The sequence below is a fragment of the Suncus etruscus genome, chromosome X, assembly GCF_024139225.1.
Source record: "Suncus etruscus isolate mSunEtr1 chromosome X, mSunEtr1.pri.cur, whole genome shotgun sequence".
Taxonomy (NCBI): domain Eukaryota; kingdom Metazoa; phylum Chordata; class Mammalia; order Eulipotyphla; family Soricidae; genus Suncus; species Suncus etruscus.
In genome coordinates this window covers 91,329,039-91,348,940 of record NC_064868.1, presented here as the reverse complement: position 1 = coordinate 91,348,940, position 19,902 = coordinate 91,329,039, and the positions used below count along the sequence as shown (strand labels likewise).

The following is a 19,902-nucleotide window of genomic DNA, read 5'->3' as shown; positions in this document are numbered from 1 at the left end:
CACCATCAGGAATAATTTCTGAATGAAGAGCCTGGAGGAACCCCTGAGCATTGCCAGATGTGGAAAGAAAGAAAGGAAAGAAAGAAAGGAAAGAAAGAAAGAAAGAAAGAAAGAAAGAAAGAAAGAAAGAAAGAAAGAAAGAAAGAAAGAAAGAAAGAAAGAAAGAAAGAAAGAAAGAAAGAAAGAAAGAAAGAAAGAAAGAAAGAAAGAAAGAAAGAAAGAAAGAAAGAAAGAAAGAAAGAAAGAAAGAAAGAAAGAAGAAAGAAAGAAAGAAAGAAAGAAAGAAAGAAAGAAAGAAAGAAAGAAAGAAAGAAAGAAAGAAAGAAAGAAAGAAAGAAAGAAAGAAAGAAAGAAGAAAGAAAGAAAGAAAGAAAGAAAGAAGAGAAGAAGAAAGAAAGAAAGAAAGAGAAAGAAAGAAAGAAAGAAAGAAAGAAAGAAAGAAAGAAAGAAAGAAAGAAAGAAAGAAAGAAAGAAAGAAAGAAGAAAGAAAGAAAGAAGGAAGGAAGGAAGGAAGGAAGGAAGGAAGGAAGGAAGGAAGGAAGGAAGGAAGGAAGGAAGGAAGGAAGGAAGGAAGGAAGGAAGGAAGGAAGGAAGGAAGGAAGGAGAAAGAAAGAAAGAAAAAAACTTCCAGCATCACCTTCCACCAGCTTACCCACATCCTATCATCACTATCAAGGTTCTTTCCCTCTCCCTACTCCTACAACTGTGCTAAGCTTCCTATTGAAAAACAGCTCTCAATGTTTGTTGCTTTTGGGCATTTGTTGTTCCCATCCTGTGCCTTTATATTTCTCATATGAGATAGATCATTCTACGACTGTCCCTCTCCTTCTGACTAAATTCACTTAGTATGACACTGTCCAGATCCATCCAGGTAGCATTAAATTGTATGGTTTCACTTTTTCTTATAGCCTCATAGTAGACTATTCTGTATATGCATCATAGTTTCCTTATCCAGATATCTGATCTTGAACTTGAAGTTGTTTTCAGATTTTTGTTACTTTGAATGGAACTGCAATAAATATGGTGGTATAAATATCTTTTCTGATTAGAGTTTTAGGGCCTTTGGGGGTAGATGCTAAATGGAGTTTTGGAGCCATATGGAAGCTTTATTCCTAGTTTTCTTTTTTTTAAAGAGGTGTTCATATTGTTTTCTCAAAAGGCTGAACCAATTGACATTAACAACAGCAGTGAATGAGGGTCCCTTTTTGCAACGTGATGCGGGTTTTCCACTTCCATAACAGGCACAGTTATGCTGTACTCTCTCTCCGGCCACTGGTTATTGATACTTTTTCTTGTAAATTTCTATGAGTGATTTGTACTTTCTGAATATTAATCCTTTGTTAGGGCAATTTTTCTCCCAGTCTATGGGATGTCTGGTAATTCAACCATATCACTGTTACTAAAGGTAAAGGAACTAAACTTGATGGTTAAAAGACAGTGATTTCATACTTACCTGGCAGGGGAGATACCATGATCACGAAGGTGGATTTCCCAGGGTGAAGCTTATCCATGCACTCTGTATGTGCTGACCCTTGTGATTTCCCCAAATGTGGGAAACTCGACTGCATAATTTGTGGTAGTGGGGGACTGCGTTTGCGCTCTCCCCTGATTAAAAAAAGACAGTGATTTCCACATTATTTAACAAAGAGAATTAAAAAGAAAATAATGGTAAAAAACGTTATATCAGAAAAATGCCAATAAAAAGAGTATCACTATGTTAACTTCAAGCAAAATAGATATTAAGTAAAGGCCATTAGTAAGGATAAGAATGATTGTAATATTAGGATGCACACTTTTCTAGGAAGTAACACAACTAAAGACAAATTTGTTAGTAAAAGTCTCAAAAGTTCAGAAGTGAAAAAGGTAGAACGTTATGATATAAATTCTAAATGTACCCTCATAAAATAAGGCTTGCCTTTATTAATTGTTGATAGCCATGTCAGAAAAAAAATAAACATATGCAAAATTTGAATAATACAATGAACCAAATTGATCTAACTGGCAAAATAGAGGTATGAAATAAATAAGACTAGCCATTCTCCAAATACATATGGACATTTACAAAAATATAACATATAATAGGTCATAAAAATAGCTTTGCCAAAATTTCACATGGGTAGAAGTACATGCCTTCATGTCTGAGGCTCTGAATTGAGCCCAAGTGCCATCAAGTTTGGTCCTGGTGGCCTCCAACACTGTCTATCAGTCTAAGCCTGAACACTGAACCAACAGGGAATGCATGTCACCAGAAGTGGCCTCCATGCCCCTCCAAAAATTCAAGGAAAGACGCTGTTAAAAATGAATAGATATTCTACAGAACACATTCTCTGATCTCAGGATAGTCATGATTCTCATAATTTCTAACATGTTAGAAATTAACATGGGGGGAGGCTGTAGCAGTGGCGCAAGTGGTAAGGCATCTGCCTTGCCTGTGCTAGTCTAGGACAGACTGAGGTTCGATCCCCCAGAGTCCCATATGGTCGCCGAAGCCAGGAACCATTTCTGAGTGCATAGCCAGGAATAATTCCTGTGCATCACCGGGTGTGGCCCAAAATTTTAAAAAAAAGAAAAGAAAAGAAATTAACATTGGAAAAGTATTTAACATGCATATCTTTGTCATTTAAATTATTTTAGATGGTTCATTGATTAGAATGATAATCATAAATGGAGGAGTGGCATTTCTTTTTGGGTCACATTTTGTAGTGTTCAGAGGTTATTTTTGGCTCTCTGCTCAGAAATCATTCCTGGCAGGCTCAGGGAATCATATGGGATGCCAGGGATCAAACTCAGGTTGGCCACATGCAAGGCAAACATCCTACATGCTGTAATATTGCTCTGGCCCCAAGAGTTGCATTTCCTTTATTATGACTTTATTTTTAATTTATTTAAGTACCATGGTTACAAACATGTGCATAGTTGGGTTTCAGTCATAAAACATGCACCCCTCATGAGAAAAATGGCATAGAATTCCGGATGGGTTTCAAAGATTATGATAAAGGGCTCAAAACCAGAAATTGCTTCAAGTGATATAAATTAAGAAAGTATCTGAGTAATTTTTATTTATCAGTCATTTGAATTTAAACTATTGTGGAATAACATGCTAGAGAGATTGATGTGTGCCTGGGAGGAAAATTTGGAACATAATAAAGTTAGGTATCTCCAGCCTGAACTCAACCCTACTGTCCATTAAGAAGTTCCTGTTTGGGGGCCGGCGAGGTGGCGCTAGAGGTAAGGTACCTGCCTTGCAAGCGCTAGCCAAGGAAAGATCGCGACCGCGGTTCGATCCCCCGGCGTCCCATATGGTTCCCCCCCAAGCCAGGGGCAATTTCTGAGCGCTTAGCCAGGAGTAACCCCTGAGCATCAAACGGGTGTGGCCCGAAAACCAAAAAAAAAAAAAAAAAAAAAGAAGTTCCTTTTTGAAGGGCCGGAGAGATAGCATGGAGGTAAGGCGTTTGCCTTTCATGCAGGAGGTCATTGGTTCGAATCCCGGCATCCCATATGGTCCCCCCATGCCTGCCAGGAGCAATTTCTGAGCCTGGAGCCAGGAATAACCCCTGAGCACTGCCAGGTGTGACCCAAAAACCACAAAAAAGAAGTTCCTGTTTAAAAGAGATCTTGGTAGTGTGACATATATAACCAAAATCACCATCAGAATTTGGATTTAATATCTTATTATGGGGGTCAAAAAGCTGACTGTCCTCGTACAGCAACAAATGTGGGGAAATCTTCTAAAGAAATCCAGATGAATTCAACATTAGATAATATAAATAGAGATGACTCCCTATATACAATGATATACAATATATACAAGTTTCATCTGAAACTTGACACTTCAAATGCCTCAGAAAGTGAAATGAGCCAGAGGGAAAGCGATAAACAGAATAATCCCACTCATCTGGGGGATATAAGAAAAATAAAAGACAGTGTGAGGGTGATATCCAGAGACAATAGAGATGAAGATTAGAAGGACCAGTCCATGGTAGAAAATTTGCCACAAAGAGTTCAGAGTGCAGTTAGAGTAGAGAAGGGTCTATTATAAAAGTGATAGTTGGAACTGATCACTCTGGACAAGAACTGGTGATGAAAGTGGATAAATTGAGATGCATGACAACCCTTTATTAAACTAGGAACATTGGTGGTGGAAAATGTGCACTGGTAAAGGTTGTTGTACATCGTGTGACTGTAACTCGATCACGAACAACTTTATCTGTAAAAAGAAACTATTATGTACAACCTTATAACCATGGAATTTAAATTTTAAAAAAGCTTCAGAAATAGTCTACTTCTGTAGAATCCAAATGGATTAAAGACCTTGATATCAGACCTAACACCATAAGGTATATAAAACAACACATAAGTAAAACACTGCATGACATTGATACTAAAGGCATATTCAAGGAGGAAACAGAACTCTCCAAACAAGTGGAAGCAGAGATAAACAGAGTGAATATATTAAGCTGAGAAGCTTCTGAACCTCTAAGGAAATAAAGCCTAGGATACAAGAGCTACCCACAGAATGGGAGAAATTATTCACCCAATACCCATCAGATAAGGGGCTAATATCCAAAATATACAGGGCACTGACAGAACTTTACAAGAAAAAAAATCTAATCCCATCAAAACATGGGGAGAACGTCCCCAGGGTTATTCCTGGACACCTGCTCAGGGTCCCAGCAAGTGGGTTCCAGCGAGGTGCAATTTAAAAGAGACCCCAGGCTTCCTTGTTCCTGCAATGGGCTGGGAGGGGACTGGTGAACTTTCAACTTCCAGCAATTAGGAAGCAAACGCCTCTCGGGGAGTCGGAAGCTTCAGCAGGCAACAAGGGGAGGACATGGCTCCATGTGCTCTTCGCTTGTCCAAATCACAGACCAAAGTGGTGTCTCGGAAACACCCCCTCCCTCTTGACTATTTCTAAAACATAAAAGGGACACATGTATCTCCTTTGTATATCTCAGATGTATTCCCTTAACATCTATAACTCTTTTCAAACACCCTCATATAGTGACAATTTTGCCCACCGAATTTGTTATTTGATTGTTTGATTTTCCCCTTTTGAGATCTGTTTTATAAGTAATACTGATAGAAGAGTATCTCTATATAGATTTCATGTTTGAACAAAGTTATGGGGAATGTTGGAATTTTTTGTCAGCCCCCAGTTGCACCAACAATATCTTGTGGCATTGCCTCTCTTTTGCATAGACGCATTAAAATGGGAAAATAATACATATGCAAACAAGTTCTTATCTAATAGAGATGGGAACACAAATTTGGTAATGTAATTAGGCCTTTTACCCTGAATATTGGCATAATGATTTGGCTTAGGCCTCAGAAGCATGGGCATCGCCCACACACACCTGAACAATGAATACCATCTATGGAAACAACCACAATTGTCTATAACATTACCAGGATCCAAGCCTCTACCAGGGAAGACCTACCACTGCTTTGTCATTGATTTACTCCAAAGAGTGATCCCAACACCCAGACGACTCAGCAACAGTCTGCATGCAGGGCAGATCGCCCTGCATTTAATGGCATCCTGAAACTAGAGGATGCTCCACATCAGCCTGACATCAATGAAAGAAATGCACAGAATCCAAGAATCCAGAGTCTTTAAATATAAGAATCTGATACTGACATCTCTAGACACAGAGGTCTGATTGTATCACCCAGGACAGAACAGAAGTCTTCCAAACACCACAAAAGCACCACCGGGAGAGTAAATGATCCTGAACAGAGTCTATAGTTAATCCCATGACAATATACTCCAGGGACGGAGAAACCCCATATCTCTTAGGCCAAGTGAATTCCTTTTCGAATGACCCCAATATTTACTGTGCCAGGGCAGGAGGGAAAAAACAAAAAAGCAAACAGCACAAAACATTGTCTATTTTTTATATATTATTTTTTATCTTCATTTATTATTATTTTTATTTACCTATTTATTTTTGGTCGATTTCTCTGTTTGGGTGTGGTTATTGAAGCTGTTGTCCCCAGTTATACCTAATTTTTCTCTTTTCTTTTCTTTCTTTATGTGCTATGCCATGTTTCTTATCTCAAGACCATGGAGGGGTTTTTTTTTGTTTTTTGTTTTTGTTTTTTTGTTTGTTTGTTTTTGTTTTTGTTTTTGTTTTTTGTGGTGCTTATCGTTATTGTTGGAGTCCTCACTGGATATTTGACACTTCTTTTTGTACTAGTGGAGTGTTTCATCTTCTTTTTCTCCTTCATCTCTCAAATCGATGATGAGAGCCTCTAGAAGGATTCGCCCATTTTCAGAGTATTAGACTTTTACCCCAGTTTATTACTTTTCTCTTCTTCAAACAAAACCACGCAACTTGAACTAGCTACTCCTGCCTCCCAATTAGAGGGGGAAATAAGGGAGGCACCAAGACCAAATAGGTGCAAGACTACTATGTAGTAGGATAGGTACATAGGGGACCACATATTTTAGCAGCCCTGGGGTTGAGGGAAAAGGATAAGGGAGGTAGGACAAAAACAGAGGTGTAGGAAGGACAATTTGGTGATGAGAATTCCCCCTGATTTTATGTAAATATTTACCTAAAATATTATTGTCAACAATATATAAGCCACTATGATCAAAATTAAAATTATATTAAAATATATATATAAGAATCTGATACCAACAATAGCTAAAGTGTAAAAAAGTTTCACCAGGACCACTGAGAATAACTCAGGTTGGACGGACTGGTATGCCTAGAACCCAGAGTCAGTCTTATGCTAATAAACTTCTGGGGTGAGGCCTTTTTGTAATCAGGTCAAGGATTTTTTTCCATTTTCCCCATTTTTCTGGACCTATGCAAAAAACGGCAATTGCCACTGTCACATCTTTACTATATTTTTTTACTCTTATCCTTTAAGGAAAAAATAATACAACTTACTGAACTTAAAAACAAATAACTGTAGTAGAATGCCTGTCTCAAATACAGGCAGGGGATGGGAAGGGGGGAGGGGTAATGTTACACTGGTGAAGGGGGGTGTTCTTGTTATGACTGTAACCCAACTATGATCATGTTACTTAAATAAAAAATATATTTCAAAAAAAAACATGGGGAGAAGAAATGAACAGACATGTTGTCAAAGAAGAAATACAAATGGCCAAAAGGCACATGAAAAATGCTCCACATCACTAATCATCAGGGAGATGCAAATCAAAACAATAATGAGGTACCATCTCAGACCACAGAGACTAGCACACATCACAAAGAACAAGAAAATGGGTATTGGAGGGGGTGTGGAGAGAAAGGAACCGTGAAGGCCATTAGCTGCTGGTGGGAATGCCATTTAGTCCAGTCTTTATTAAAAACAATATGGAGATTCCTCAAAAACACTGGAAATTGAACTCCCATATGATACAGCTATACCATGCCTAGGGATATACCCTAGGAACACAAAAATTCAAAAATCCCTTCCTCACACCAATATTAATTGCAGAGCTATTTACAATAGCCAGACTATGGAAACAACCAAGATGCCCTTCAACAGATGAATGGCGAAAGAAACTGTGGTATATATACACAATGGAATATCATGCAGCAGTCAGGAGAGATGAAGTCATGAGATTTTCCTGTACATGTATGTACATGGAATCTATTATGCTGAGTGAAATAAGTCAGAGGGAGAGAGATAGACACAGAATAGTATCATTCATCTATGGCAGGGGTCTCAAACTCAATTTACCTGGGGCCACAGGAGGCAAAGTCGGGGTGATCCTTGAGTGCAAAGTCAGTAGCAAGCCTTGAACATTGGGGGGGGTGACCCAAACAACTAAAACAAAACAAAACAAAAAAGATTCCTCTAGGGCAGGGCCACAAAATGTTGTACGGAGGACCGTTTGCGGCCCGTGGGCCGCGAGTTTGAGACCCCTGTATGGGTTTTAAGAAAAATAAAAGACATTGTTGTAATAATTCTCAGAGACAATAGAGATGAAGGCCTTTCAGTCTAGCTCACAATATGAAGCTCACCACAAAGTGTGGTGAGTGCAGTTAGAGAAATAACTACACTGACAACTAACATAACAATGTGAATGAATGAGGGAAGTAGAAAGCCTGTCCAAATACAGGTGGGGGGAAGGGAGGTGGGAGATTTGAAGCATTGTTGATGGGAATGTTGCACTGGTGAAGGGGGGGGTGTTCTTTCTATGACTGAAACCCAACTACAATCATGTTTGTATTCAAATTGTATAAAGATATTAAAAATAAAAAAGAAATGTGTATAAATAAAAAATTCTCATTGTACTGAATAGTTGTATGTTAGCATAGCTCTCTTACTATTCACAACATTTAATAGATTAATTTTTTTTTTTTTTTATAAACTAGATACAAACCTTTATTTCACAACTCCATCATAATTTGCTTTCTAGGAAGACACTACTAAGGACATTGCATATAATACTAGGAAAGCGAGAGGCGAGGTGGCTTCTCGCAGGGGGGGCATCCCAGATGGGGGCAGCACTGTGGGGTGCTGTTCAGGCAGCAGGTCCGGATGTACCAGCAAGGACCACCTCCAGTTACTTAGAGCCACCTCCCTTTTTGGGGGGATTAGTCCTCATTTCATGCCACATTTTCACTAGAGGCTCCCTGTTCTTCCAAATGAGTTCATGGCCGTACGTAATGTACCATATTCCAAAAAGAGCTCCTCCAAGATGTGCTGCATGATCAAAAAATTTCCATCCCAGGATCATTCCTGCTGTATCCATGGCAATAATGGCTTTGAGGGCATTCCCAGCCGTGAAGGTGAACATGGGCAGGAAGATAATGGCAAGTCTTCCATCTGGGACCTTAGTGCAGACAGCTGCCAGCACAGTCATGATGGCACCCGATGCACCAAGTGAAGGTCCATATCTTCCTGTGGCAACTTTACACATGTAACTGACAAAATTAGAAATGACACCTGCAGACAAGTACATTGCCACAAACTGCTCCTGCCCCAGAATGTTCACTATGCTGGAGGAGAAGCTCCACAAAACATACATGTTGGCTGCCATGTGAAACAAGGAGAAATGGCTGAAGGTGGACAGCAACATTGGAGAACAAAGGACCTTTGAAGCAGGATTTGAAGTGAAATATCTGATCATTGTCCGCTGTAGAGAAGGCACTCTCCATAAACAGAATACAAAGACATTTGCAGCTATGATACCTGTCACTGTCCGCTGGCCATCACTTAGGTTATTCCACCACTTGTTAATCTCCTTTCTGAAGTCTCCTCCCTTTTGTGGTCTTATGCTATCCAGCCAATCAGCTTTTATACCATCAAAATAACTCTGGACCCTGGACTTCAGTGCTTCATATTGCCAAATAGCAGCTGACCCAAAAGCACAGCCTGTAAACCCAACAGTGAAAAAAAAAGGTTTTATAAGAGTCCTTATAGGATAGGGTGAAGGATAAAAGACTGTTTCTTCAACAGGAGGAATCAAAGCGCTTCTTTTATATGCCCCACTCGTCCCTGAGTCTGTTCTTCCAGAGTCTGTTCTTCGAGGCTCAACCTTCCTGGGTGCTTTTCTGAATCCACATTTTTGTTGAAAAAAGAAGTTAAGCCTGCGTCCGAACAGCCGCGGCGAGGCCAGGGCCGCTGTGAGCTCGTCGGAACCCGCCGGCGGAGCCCACCCGCGACCGCAGCCCCAGCCTCTTTGCGCCCAGCCGCGCCACGCCATCTTCCCAACCTCTGCCCCACCATGGCCCTAATAGATTAATTTTTAATACGTAAAGCTTGTCACAAAATCCAAAAAATAAAAATATTTATAAAAAAGAAATAGTCTACTTCTAGCACAATGTCACAAAGATTTCCATATGTGTTTGAAACTTACTGGACGTCAGATAAACTACAGAGTAAAGAGCTTAACATGAATGGACATGGAAAAGCCCTCAACCAGAATCTATTTAAATGGAATTTTAAAAAGTCCCAGAGTTGTGAAAAATCCAATACAGGCAATGCAATAGCAAGACTTTTATATAGAACTCAACATCATCAAACATCTAGGAATTTATTTTGTAGAGAAACTGTATGTAGCTAGTGAAAAGGAGAATGTCTTTGTGTGGTGTTCCCAATTTTAAGTACCATAGGCTTCACACTGGTGATATAAGGAAGCCACAGTGAACATTTGGGGAAACATCAGAAAATTCACCTAGAAAATGCTTCTTTAAATATAACAGGAAACCATTTAACCAGTTCTCAGTTATTATGAATCATCATCCAGTTCGTTTTGGAAAGAATCCACTTTACACCATAGTCATATTCCACAGAAGAATCACAATATGAATATCTCCAATTGATATGGAAAAGGATTTTATAATAGATTAATCATCAATCTGTCCCTGAAAGCCATCAGATAATCCAGAAGTTCTCTGCATGTAATGTCAATTGCAGTTTAGTACATCAGGAAATTCAACCTGGCAAGCCACCCTGTAAAGTTAACAAATGTGGGAAGAGTTTGCCATTTATTCAGCACTATATAATTAATAGTGGATTGGAGGTAGAGTGATGCAAAATGCCTTAAATCTTCAATGGAATCCCAAGTAGTACTCTTTATTAGAAAGAACTTAGTGTAGGGAAAACCTATATGGGCATTAAAGACATCAGAGTCAAAAAGTTATACACTCAGAATTCCTGAACCTATTCTTGCACCCTTGAAATGTTATACACTTAGAAGATTTGTTAATGTTATGAATGTGAGGAACCTTCAAGTAGTCTGAGGTTCTTATTCAACACCAAAAGATTTACAAGGAAATGTATGTACCAAAGTGGGAAAGCCTTCCCATAAGCATTAAAAAATATGTATGCTTAGAGACTGAAGAGATAGTACAGTGGTTAGCACACTTGCCTTATATGCAACCAACTCTAGTTCAATCCCTAACACTTCATATGGTCCCCCAAGCACCGACAAGAGTGACCCCTGAAGCTCTAGGCTTGCAATCAGGAGTATCTCCTGAGCACTTTCATATGTGCTCTCCAATACTTAGGCATATAAATTTCACCATGTGGCTGCTTGTGTACAACCACAACATTTTTTAGTATGGTTAATAAAAAATAATTTTTCTCAAAAATTTCTTGGTGGAGTCTTCACTAACCTTTTTCCTTCTCCCAGTTACCCAGATTTGAAACCTTTTTTAAAATTAATATCTTTATTTAAACACCTTGATTACAAATATGATTGTAGTTGGGTTTCAGTCATATAAAGAACACCCCCTTCACCAGTGCAACATTCCCATCACCAATGTCCCAAATCTCCCTCCTCCCCACCCCACCCCAGCCTGTACTCTAGATGGGCTTTCTACTTCCCTCATTCATTCACATTGTTATGATAGTTTTCAATGTAGTTATTTCTCTAGCTGCATTCATCACTCTTTGTGGTGAGCTTCATGTCGTGATCTGGACCTTTCAGCCCTCCTCTCTTTTGTCTCTGAGAATTATTGCAAAAATTTCTTTTACTTTTCTTGAAACGATTAACTCTTGTTTCATGATTTCTTTGTATACCTGTTCATCAAAAGATAATCATTTGTGGGGTTGGGCCACAACCAGAGGTGCTGTGGGGTTATTCCTGTCTAGGTACTCAGGAATCACTGCTGGCAAGGTTGAGGGGACAACATGAGATGCTGTAGATTCGACCTAGGTCAGCTACATGCAAATCAAACACCTTACCTGCTATACTGTCACTCTGATGCCAATTCATCAAAGCTAGGATTCTACCTCTGTAATGTCTCCTGCTATTCAAAACTGTGACTCCACACCTCTAACTTTCTGTAGTATGTAAAACATGGTGAAATTAGTCAGATGGAAAGGGATAGACATAAAATAATTTCACTCATTTTGGGATATAAGAAAAACAAACAATAGTATGGTAACAATATCCAGATACAATAGAATTAAGGGTCAGGAGGTCCAACCCAGGGTAGGAAGCTCACCACAAGAGTGATAAGTGCATTTAGAGAAGAATCTACTAGGACAATGATAGTTGGAAATGATGACTCTTGACAAGAACTTGGTACTGAAAGAGGAGAAAGGACACATAAGGCACCCCTCCATTGATATCAGTGCAGACCACAGTGTCCAAATGAAAAGAGAGAGAAAGAAAGAGGGAGGGAAAGGGAGAGGGAAAGAAACAAATTGCCTGCCTTAGAGACAGGCAAGGGGTGGGGAGTGGAGAATGGGAAGAAACGGGGAGGGTACATCAGTGGTGGGAAGGGTGCACTGGTGAAGAATGGTGTAGATTGTATGACTGAAACCCAACAATAAACAATTTTGTAACCAAAACTAAATAAAAATAATATATATATATAAAACATAAATGGTGTTGAATAGGTTAACTGTTGATGAGTTATAAAAATGTTAAGTAACTTCTTTGTTAAAACTATCTTGAGGCCTTTTTTCTGCTGAGCCAGCCTAGAGACACCAAGGACCATAATCTCTCCAGGACCCACACCCAGTAAGATGTCCCCACCCAACAAATGTGGGGCTGATTCCTGCCTTGTGATTGGGCATCCAGAGACATAAAAAGGATGGCGGCCATGCTCTCTGCCTTTTTTATGCTGACCCAGCCTAGAGACACCAAGGATCATAATCTCTCCAGGACCCACACCTGAAAAGCACTCTCCGCTTCGCTCCACGGCCTTGCTTATCTTTCAACCCCTGAATTCCATTTCTCCACATTGAAAGAAGCAATCTACAGCCTTACCAATGGAGAAATTTTGCAGTACACCCCCATGTTTACAGAAATCATGATGGCTGCTCTGAAAACCTAAAAATTAGGAAACAGCCAGGTATCCTCTGAAATAAGAGGTTTAGAGTAGAATTATGGAAGATGTTCAGGGACCTCAAAAAAGCGTTGATAGAGAAAGGCAGGTTGCCTGGTTGTGACGTCAGGCTGTGAAAATCTACGCCTGCCCAGTGGCTCTCGACTGTGAGAAACTGAGTGTTGCCTTCTGTGTTTGTCCACTGTCCTGTCTCCTGAACCTCTTGGGAGTGGGCCAAAAAGGGCCCAGAAAAATAGCTCTCGCTTCGCGGCCGTGCACTCTTTCTAATGAAAGTACGCCACTGCAACAAAAAGAAAAAAAATCACACTAGGAATTCACACTAGGAACTGTGCTGGATCACTGAAGCCCAGCATTTCTCTCTGGATTGTCTTCTCTGTTGCGTGCTCAGGCCTAAGATTTGATCCTGTGTGAGGCTTCATTTATGGAGGGCTCCCCTTCGTTGGAGACGATTTGACCCACCCAGAAAGGGCAGAGCCAGAGGAGCATGGCCGCACACATCATTTAGCCAATGAATACCACCACAACACGTAGAAAACCCCACAATACAAGTGTGGCAATGGGGAAACAACGCAGGCCAGCATCAGACCTAGAGAATGAAGATGACACATCTGATGACCAGAAAACAGCCAACCATCTAATCAATCTCTCAGATACGAAGTTTAGACAAGAAATATGGAAGATGCTCAAAGAACTCAAAGAATCCATGGATCTAGTTGAACAGAACACTAATAAGAACCAAGAAAATATGAAGACAGAAATCAGAAAACTCCAAACTGAAATAACAGGTCAAATAACAGGCCTGAAAAACTCAGGAAATGAATTGAATGACAAAATTGATAAACTCTCCAAGAGAACAGATGAAAATAGAAGTCTATGATAAGCTCAAAAGAAACAACTTAAGAATCATTGGAGTCCCAGAGACCCAGGAAGAAAATTTCCAGGAAGAATCAACGATCAAGAACATCATTAAAGAGAAACTTCCAGAGCTAAAAAAAAAAAAGCATCAATAGACTTGACTGGAGCACAATTTACCATCAAGAAGTGGGTTCATGTGGACTCTTAGGGGTCCTCAGGCTTCCCTCGTCCCTCAGTACTCCAGGGGGGAGGTGCATGGGGAGGAGGGGGGCAGATATCTGGCTTCCGGTTTCCTCTTTGATTCTAGAAGCCAGCTCTTGCCAGGTATGGGGTTTGGAGAGGCCCCATGCCGGAGGCCTTCTCCCTATCCTGGGGAGTGCTGGGAGGTCTGGTAGGCCCCCTACAGTCCCCCTTTTTCTCCCCTGACTCCAGGCCTTCCCTGAGTGCCATCTCAGATGGCCAGAAGTGGGTTCAAGTGGACTCTTAGGTATCCTCAGGCTTCCCCCTCCCTCTGTACTCCAGGGGGGAAGGTGCATGGGGAGGAGGGTGGGCAGATATCTGACTTCCGGTTTCCTCTTTGATTCTGGAGACCAGCTCTTGCCAGGTATGGGGTTTGTGGAGGCCCCATGCCAGAGGCCTTCTCCCTAGCCTGGGGATTTCTGGGATGCTTGGCAGGCCCCCAACCATCCCCCTCTTTCTCCGCTGGACTCCAGGCCTTCCAGGGTTGCCGGTCCAGGTGGACTCTATAGGGGTTATCATGCTTTCTCCCTACCTCTCCCTACACTAATGGGAATGTGCTTTGGGAGGAGGGCCGGCTGTTCTAGCACTGGTTTATGTTGGGACAGTCACTGAAATTTTTTTCTCCTTGATCTCCTATTGATAGTATTGTATGCATATAGTTTATATATGCATAATATCCATCTTGTATTGTGACCTTGATACTGCCCTACAAATCCCATTTCTAATCTTTTACTGCCTCAGTCCCAACCTTTAATTCTCCCCATCTACCCATGTAGGTACAGCTCATGACATGAAGCTCACCACATAGAGTGATGAGTGCAGTTAGAGAAATAACTACACTGAAATTTATTATAATAATGTGAATGAATGAGGGAAATAGAAAGCCTGTTTCAAGTATAGGTGTGTGTGGGGTGGGGAGGAGGGAGATCTGGGGAATTGGTGGTGGGAATCTTGCACTGGTAAAGGGGGTGTTCTTTACATGACTGTAATAATACAACTACAATCATATTTGTAATCATGGTGTTTAAATAAAGATAATTAAAAAAAACTATTGTGAGGGGGTCGGAGAAATAGCATGTAGGTAAGGCATTTGCTTTGCATGCAGAAGTACAGTGTTTCCAATCCAGGCATCTCATATGGTCCTCTAGCCTGCCAGGAGCGATTTCTGAGCATAGAGCCAGGAGTAACCCCTGAGCGCTGCCAGGTGTGACCCCCCCCAAAAAAAATATGTTGAGCGGCTGGAGAGATAGCATGGAGGTAGGGCGTTTGCCTTGCATACATAAGGATGGTGGTTTGAATCCCAGCATCCCATATGGTCCCATGAGCCTCCAGGAGCAATTTCTGACCCTAGAGTCAGGAGTAATGCCTGAGTGCTGCTGGGTGTGACCCAAAAGCAAACAAACAAACAAATAAAAATCTATTTTGAAACCCATTGACAATAAAACATTGTAGTGCACAAAAATTTGAAACCAATGTTTATAAATAGACTTTGTGTTGCTATAATATAAGAAAACAAAACAAACAGATATTTAAACCCTATTAGTGATGTGAGAGTACATAACAAACCTGTGGAATTAGGTGAAAATTTGTAGGCTTAAAGTTACTACCTTTTAGGGCTGGAGAGGTAATACAATGGTTAGGGCATTTGCCTTGCATGTGTCCAACGGGGATTCAATATCTGGCATTCCTTTCGGTCCCTCAGGCACCACCAGGACTGATTCCCTGTGCACACATTCAGGAGTAAGCCCTGAGCACTACAAGGTAGACCCACAAACAAAAAAATAAAAATAAATAAAATGCCTACCTTTAAGAATAGTAAAAGTTGGACAATCTGTATTGTGAGAGCAATACTTTTAAGTAAGACAGGGGGGTGTATGGATTAAACAGTCTAAACAAAGTAGAAAAATAAAGAAAAAACTAATGGCAAAACCAAAAAGAGACACAATTTTAAAATAAGACAAAAGATAAAATAGGGGCCAGAGAGATGGTGCAGCGGTAGGGCATCTGCCTTGCACGCAGCTGACCCAGGACGGACAGATGTTCGATCCCTCAGCGTCCCATATGGTCCCCCAAGCCAGGAGCAATTTCTGAGCTTATAGTCCAGGAGTAACCCTTGAGCGTCACTGGGTGTGTGCCCCCCCCCAAAAAAAAAGATGAAATAAACAAAATGAACCTTTCAATGGATTGATCAAAAATAAAAAGGACAGATCTTTACTTGCTACTCCACCCTGCTGACATTTGTGGGCCTAATCGGAAATGGGATGCAGAGCCCCTCCTTTCCAGCTAGAGGTCCTAGCAGCCTCCACACAAAACCTGCATCATATGAAGGGCCCACGCCACAGCTCCTAAAGCACTCACATAACTATACATCAGATATACCCAACAAATAACATGCTGCTCAATTATGTTTCCTCTAATTCTGTGAAGACAGGCAGGTAAAGATACAGCAACCTCCAGCCTAACCCCTTAGCATCTTTCAGGGAGGTGGGGTAAGTACATAGACTCATCTCAGCACAGCAAAAACACTAGAAAAACTACAGGGGAAACACATACAAGTCCATCAAGCTCTGTTAGTGAAAACATTTATCACCAAAGACATAAGCAACACCAAACAGCCTAGGAAATCCTCATATAATGTCTATAGTAATACTCTGATGAGGATTTGTGATGATTCAAAGAAACAAAAACAGAGGTAGTTAACAATGGACAAGAAAGTCTAAGAGTTGAAATGACAAAATTACTACAGTCAGAAGTGACAAAAAATAAATATCATGCTAGGTGATATAAAAGAGTCAATAGAATCTCTGCATAGCAGGATCAGAGCAGCTGAGCAAAATATCAAGGAGTTTCAGGGACATATGGAGGAAACCACTGGGAAAGAGCAGATAGTGGAAAATAGTCTTAAAAGAAATGAACAGTATACCAGAGAACAATAGAATGAGTTCAAAAGAAACAATATAAAAGTCATTGGAGTCCCTGAAGCACAGGAAGGCAAATATGATGGAGAAACAATAGTTGTTTATAGAAATCATAGAGAATTTCCCAATGAGACCAAAGTGGTCTGAGGGTCCCAATAAAACAGACCCAAAATGGAAAGCTTCAAGATATATTACACTCAAGATGATAAAATACAAAGGTAAATATAGGTTATTGAAAGCAGCAAGATACAAAAAAGGAACCTATATAAAAGGAAAGCTATAAAATGTACAGCATATCTACCAAATGAGACTCTATGAGCTAGAAGAGGATGAAAGGATATAGCATAAAAATTCAATGAAATGAACACCTCCCCAAGAGTACTCAGTCCAGCTATATTATCATTCACATGCAAAGGAATCATACAGGAACATCAAGCAGGGACAGGCAACTGCTTAGTGCATTTACAACCTTCAGTTTTTTCAAGAAGCATGAAAAAGCTCCTGTACAGGCCAGGTAAAATTTCCCAATACTCAGTACAGCACTGACTAACGATGCATATGGTTGCTCCCTACTAGATTAATAAAGGTTAATACATAGCAATCAACCATCAAAAATTAACTTTTAATGATTTGTGTTCTGATAACTCCACTTGCCATCCTTTTAAACTTTGTTGGAGCAAATGTTTTATTCTTACCAAGGGGGCAGATTGGGGGAGGGGTAAAAGGAATCCTGGGGATATTGGTGGAGGCAAAGGAACATGGAATTAGTGTTGGAACATTGTGTACCTGAAATAGCTCTATTATAAGCAACTTTGTAAATCATGATGTTTTAATTTTTAAGAAAAATAGAAAAATAATTTTTATTTATTTTAATTAAATTTTAATTTAATTTAATTTAATAAAATTTAATTAAAATTTATTTTAAAAAATAAAAAAGCACAAATAAATGGTATCATCAATTATATAAAGGTCTAACTTACAGATTAGGTAGACATTTTAATCCTATTTTTGAGGTCATACCTGGTGATGCTTATCCCTGGTTCCTGTGTCAGGGATGACTTCTGGAGGGGTTCAGCAGACCATATAGGATGCCAAGGATTGAACCTGGGTCAACCTTGTGTAAGACAAGTGCCTTACCATCATTACTATCTCTACAGCTCCTCAGATCTAAATTTTTGTTTCAATAACTTTCAGTAGTAAATATGAAATGTTAGATAAAATAGAGAAATTCCTAGAAAATAAATCACTCATTAAAAGTGTTTCTCAAATAGTGGGGTGCTCCCCCCAGGGGGGGCATGAGGTTCCCTAAAGGGAGGCGCGTTTGATCTTGGCAAACACTGTCATAACAAACTAAGCCCCATGTTTATGTCTCTGTATGTCTCTGCAGCTGAGAATTGCTGTGTCCTGCTTCAAACCCCGCTTTGAAAAGCTCTGCATTGCAAAACGTGCTCATTGTAGCCATTAATCCAGACATCGTCTCTGATTAAAAAATCACCTCAAATTATTTTATATATTTTTGTTTTGCAGGTTAAAGTTTTTTTTAATAAAGATACTATTTAGTTTCTCGAGGGGATGCGAAAATGTTTTCTTCTTCCTAGGGGGGCATGACAGAAAATAAACTTAAGCAAAAGGCTACCAAAGGAATAGTACAGTGGATAAGGCATTAGCTGAGATGTAGCCTATTTCAGTTCACTGACATCACATAGGGTCCCCCACCATGAGGGATCACTGAACTCAATGTCAGAAGTCCTGAGCACAGCTGAGTATGTTCCAAGAACAAAAATAATAATAATTAATAAAGGAAGCCTGATTACTCATTGTATTAATCATTTGTTGTCACAATAAAACTACTTAACAGGTTGAACACCCCTGGTAAAAAGGCAATTGTTTACACCAAGCATTTATTTTCCTACTCAATAAATAATCTGTAGCTCAAATTGCAGTTTGACTGGTGTAGGTTTGGATTGAGCTATAGACTGGAGTCAAAACTGTTTAGCAAGCCCTGGGAATGGCCCCAGGAAGTCATGCTGTGGCCAAACAAATTTGCAGCAACACAGATAAAACTAGAGGCAATAATGCAGAGTGGACAGAAGGAGGGGGACAGACATGTAATGATCTCTCTCATATGTGAAACTTAAAGATATATGGGGAGATAGAAACAAAGATCCAAAAGGAATATAAGGGGGGAAACTGACCCATAAAATTGAATTGGGGGGTGAAAGGGAGGAAGACAGGGTCCCTTAGATGAGGTATACAGGTACATAGGTGTTGGGGTAGTGTTGTAATTATGTCCATGAGAAACCATTATTAGGGGCCGGAGAGATAGCATGGAGGTAAGGCATTTGCCTCACATGCAGAAGGACAGTGGTTCGAATCCCAGCATTCCATATGATCCCCCGAGCCTGCCAGGAGCGATTTCTGAGCCTAGAGCCAGGAGTAACCCCTGAGCGCTGCCGGGTGTGACCCAAAAACAAACAAAAAGAACCCTATCATTATTAATAGCATTGTAAACCAAAAAATTAAAATCAATAAAATTTAAAAAATATATAAAGGACTACAGATCAATATGATAAAAATCAATAGGAAATTAGAAGAAGAAATGAAGAGACATTTCATATAAAAGATAACATTTATGGCTAATATCCACTTTAGCAGATGCTCAACAATCATTAGCAATCAAGGAAATGGACGCTAAAACTCTAGTGAGATGCCCCTTTGCCAAACATTCATTTGTCAAGAATTCTGAAGTCTGACACATGCTGGAGAGGATGAAGATAAATGGGATAGCTTCCTTTTTGCTGACAGAAGTAAAAGTTGGTGTTACCACAACGCCAAAGAATTTGGCTTATTATTGTGAAGTTGGGTGTTTGTATTCCCTCTGGTGTAACATCTCCTCTTCTAGGTCCAACAAGACACTCAAGAATGTTCACAGCGGGGCCGGGCGGTGGCGCTAGAGGTAAGGTGCCTGCCTTGCCTGTGCTAGCCTTGGACGAACCGAGGTTCAATCCCCCGGCGTCCCATATGATTCCCCAAACCAGGAGCAACTTCTGAGCGCATAGCCAGGAGTAACCCCTGAGAGTTACCCAGTATGGCCCAACCCCCCCCCCCAAAAAAAAGAATGT

General features: G+C 40.2%; 1 protein-coding gene and 1 non-coding gene across 2 annotated transcripts; one reads left to right on the top strand and one right to left on the bottom strand.

The window, feature by feature from the left end:
• Nucleotides 1–1,445: 1,445 nt before the first annotated feature.
• LOC125999738 (U1 spliceosomal RNA) lies at nucleotides 1,446–1,608 on the top strand. The gene has a single exon (XR_007492213.1). It is a non-coding gene; the product is annotated as a U1 spliceosomal RNA (small nuclear RNA).
• Nucleotides 1,609–8,360: 6,752 nt separating this feature from the next.
• On the bottom strand, nucleotides 8,361–9,690 carry LOC125999445 (presenilins-associated rhomboid-like protein, mitochondrial). The gene has a single exon (XM_049767509.1). It carries the CDS (start codon nucleotides 9,668–9,670, stop codon nucleotides 8,528–8,530), a length of 1,143 nt encoding a protein of 380 aa, XP_049623466.1. The 5' UTR covers nucleotides 9,671–9,690; the 3' UTR covers nucleotides 8,361–8,527.
• Between the last annotated feature and the right edge of the window lie 10,212 nt (nucleotides 9,691–19,902).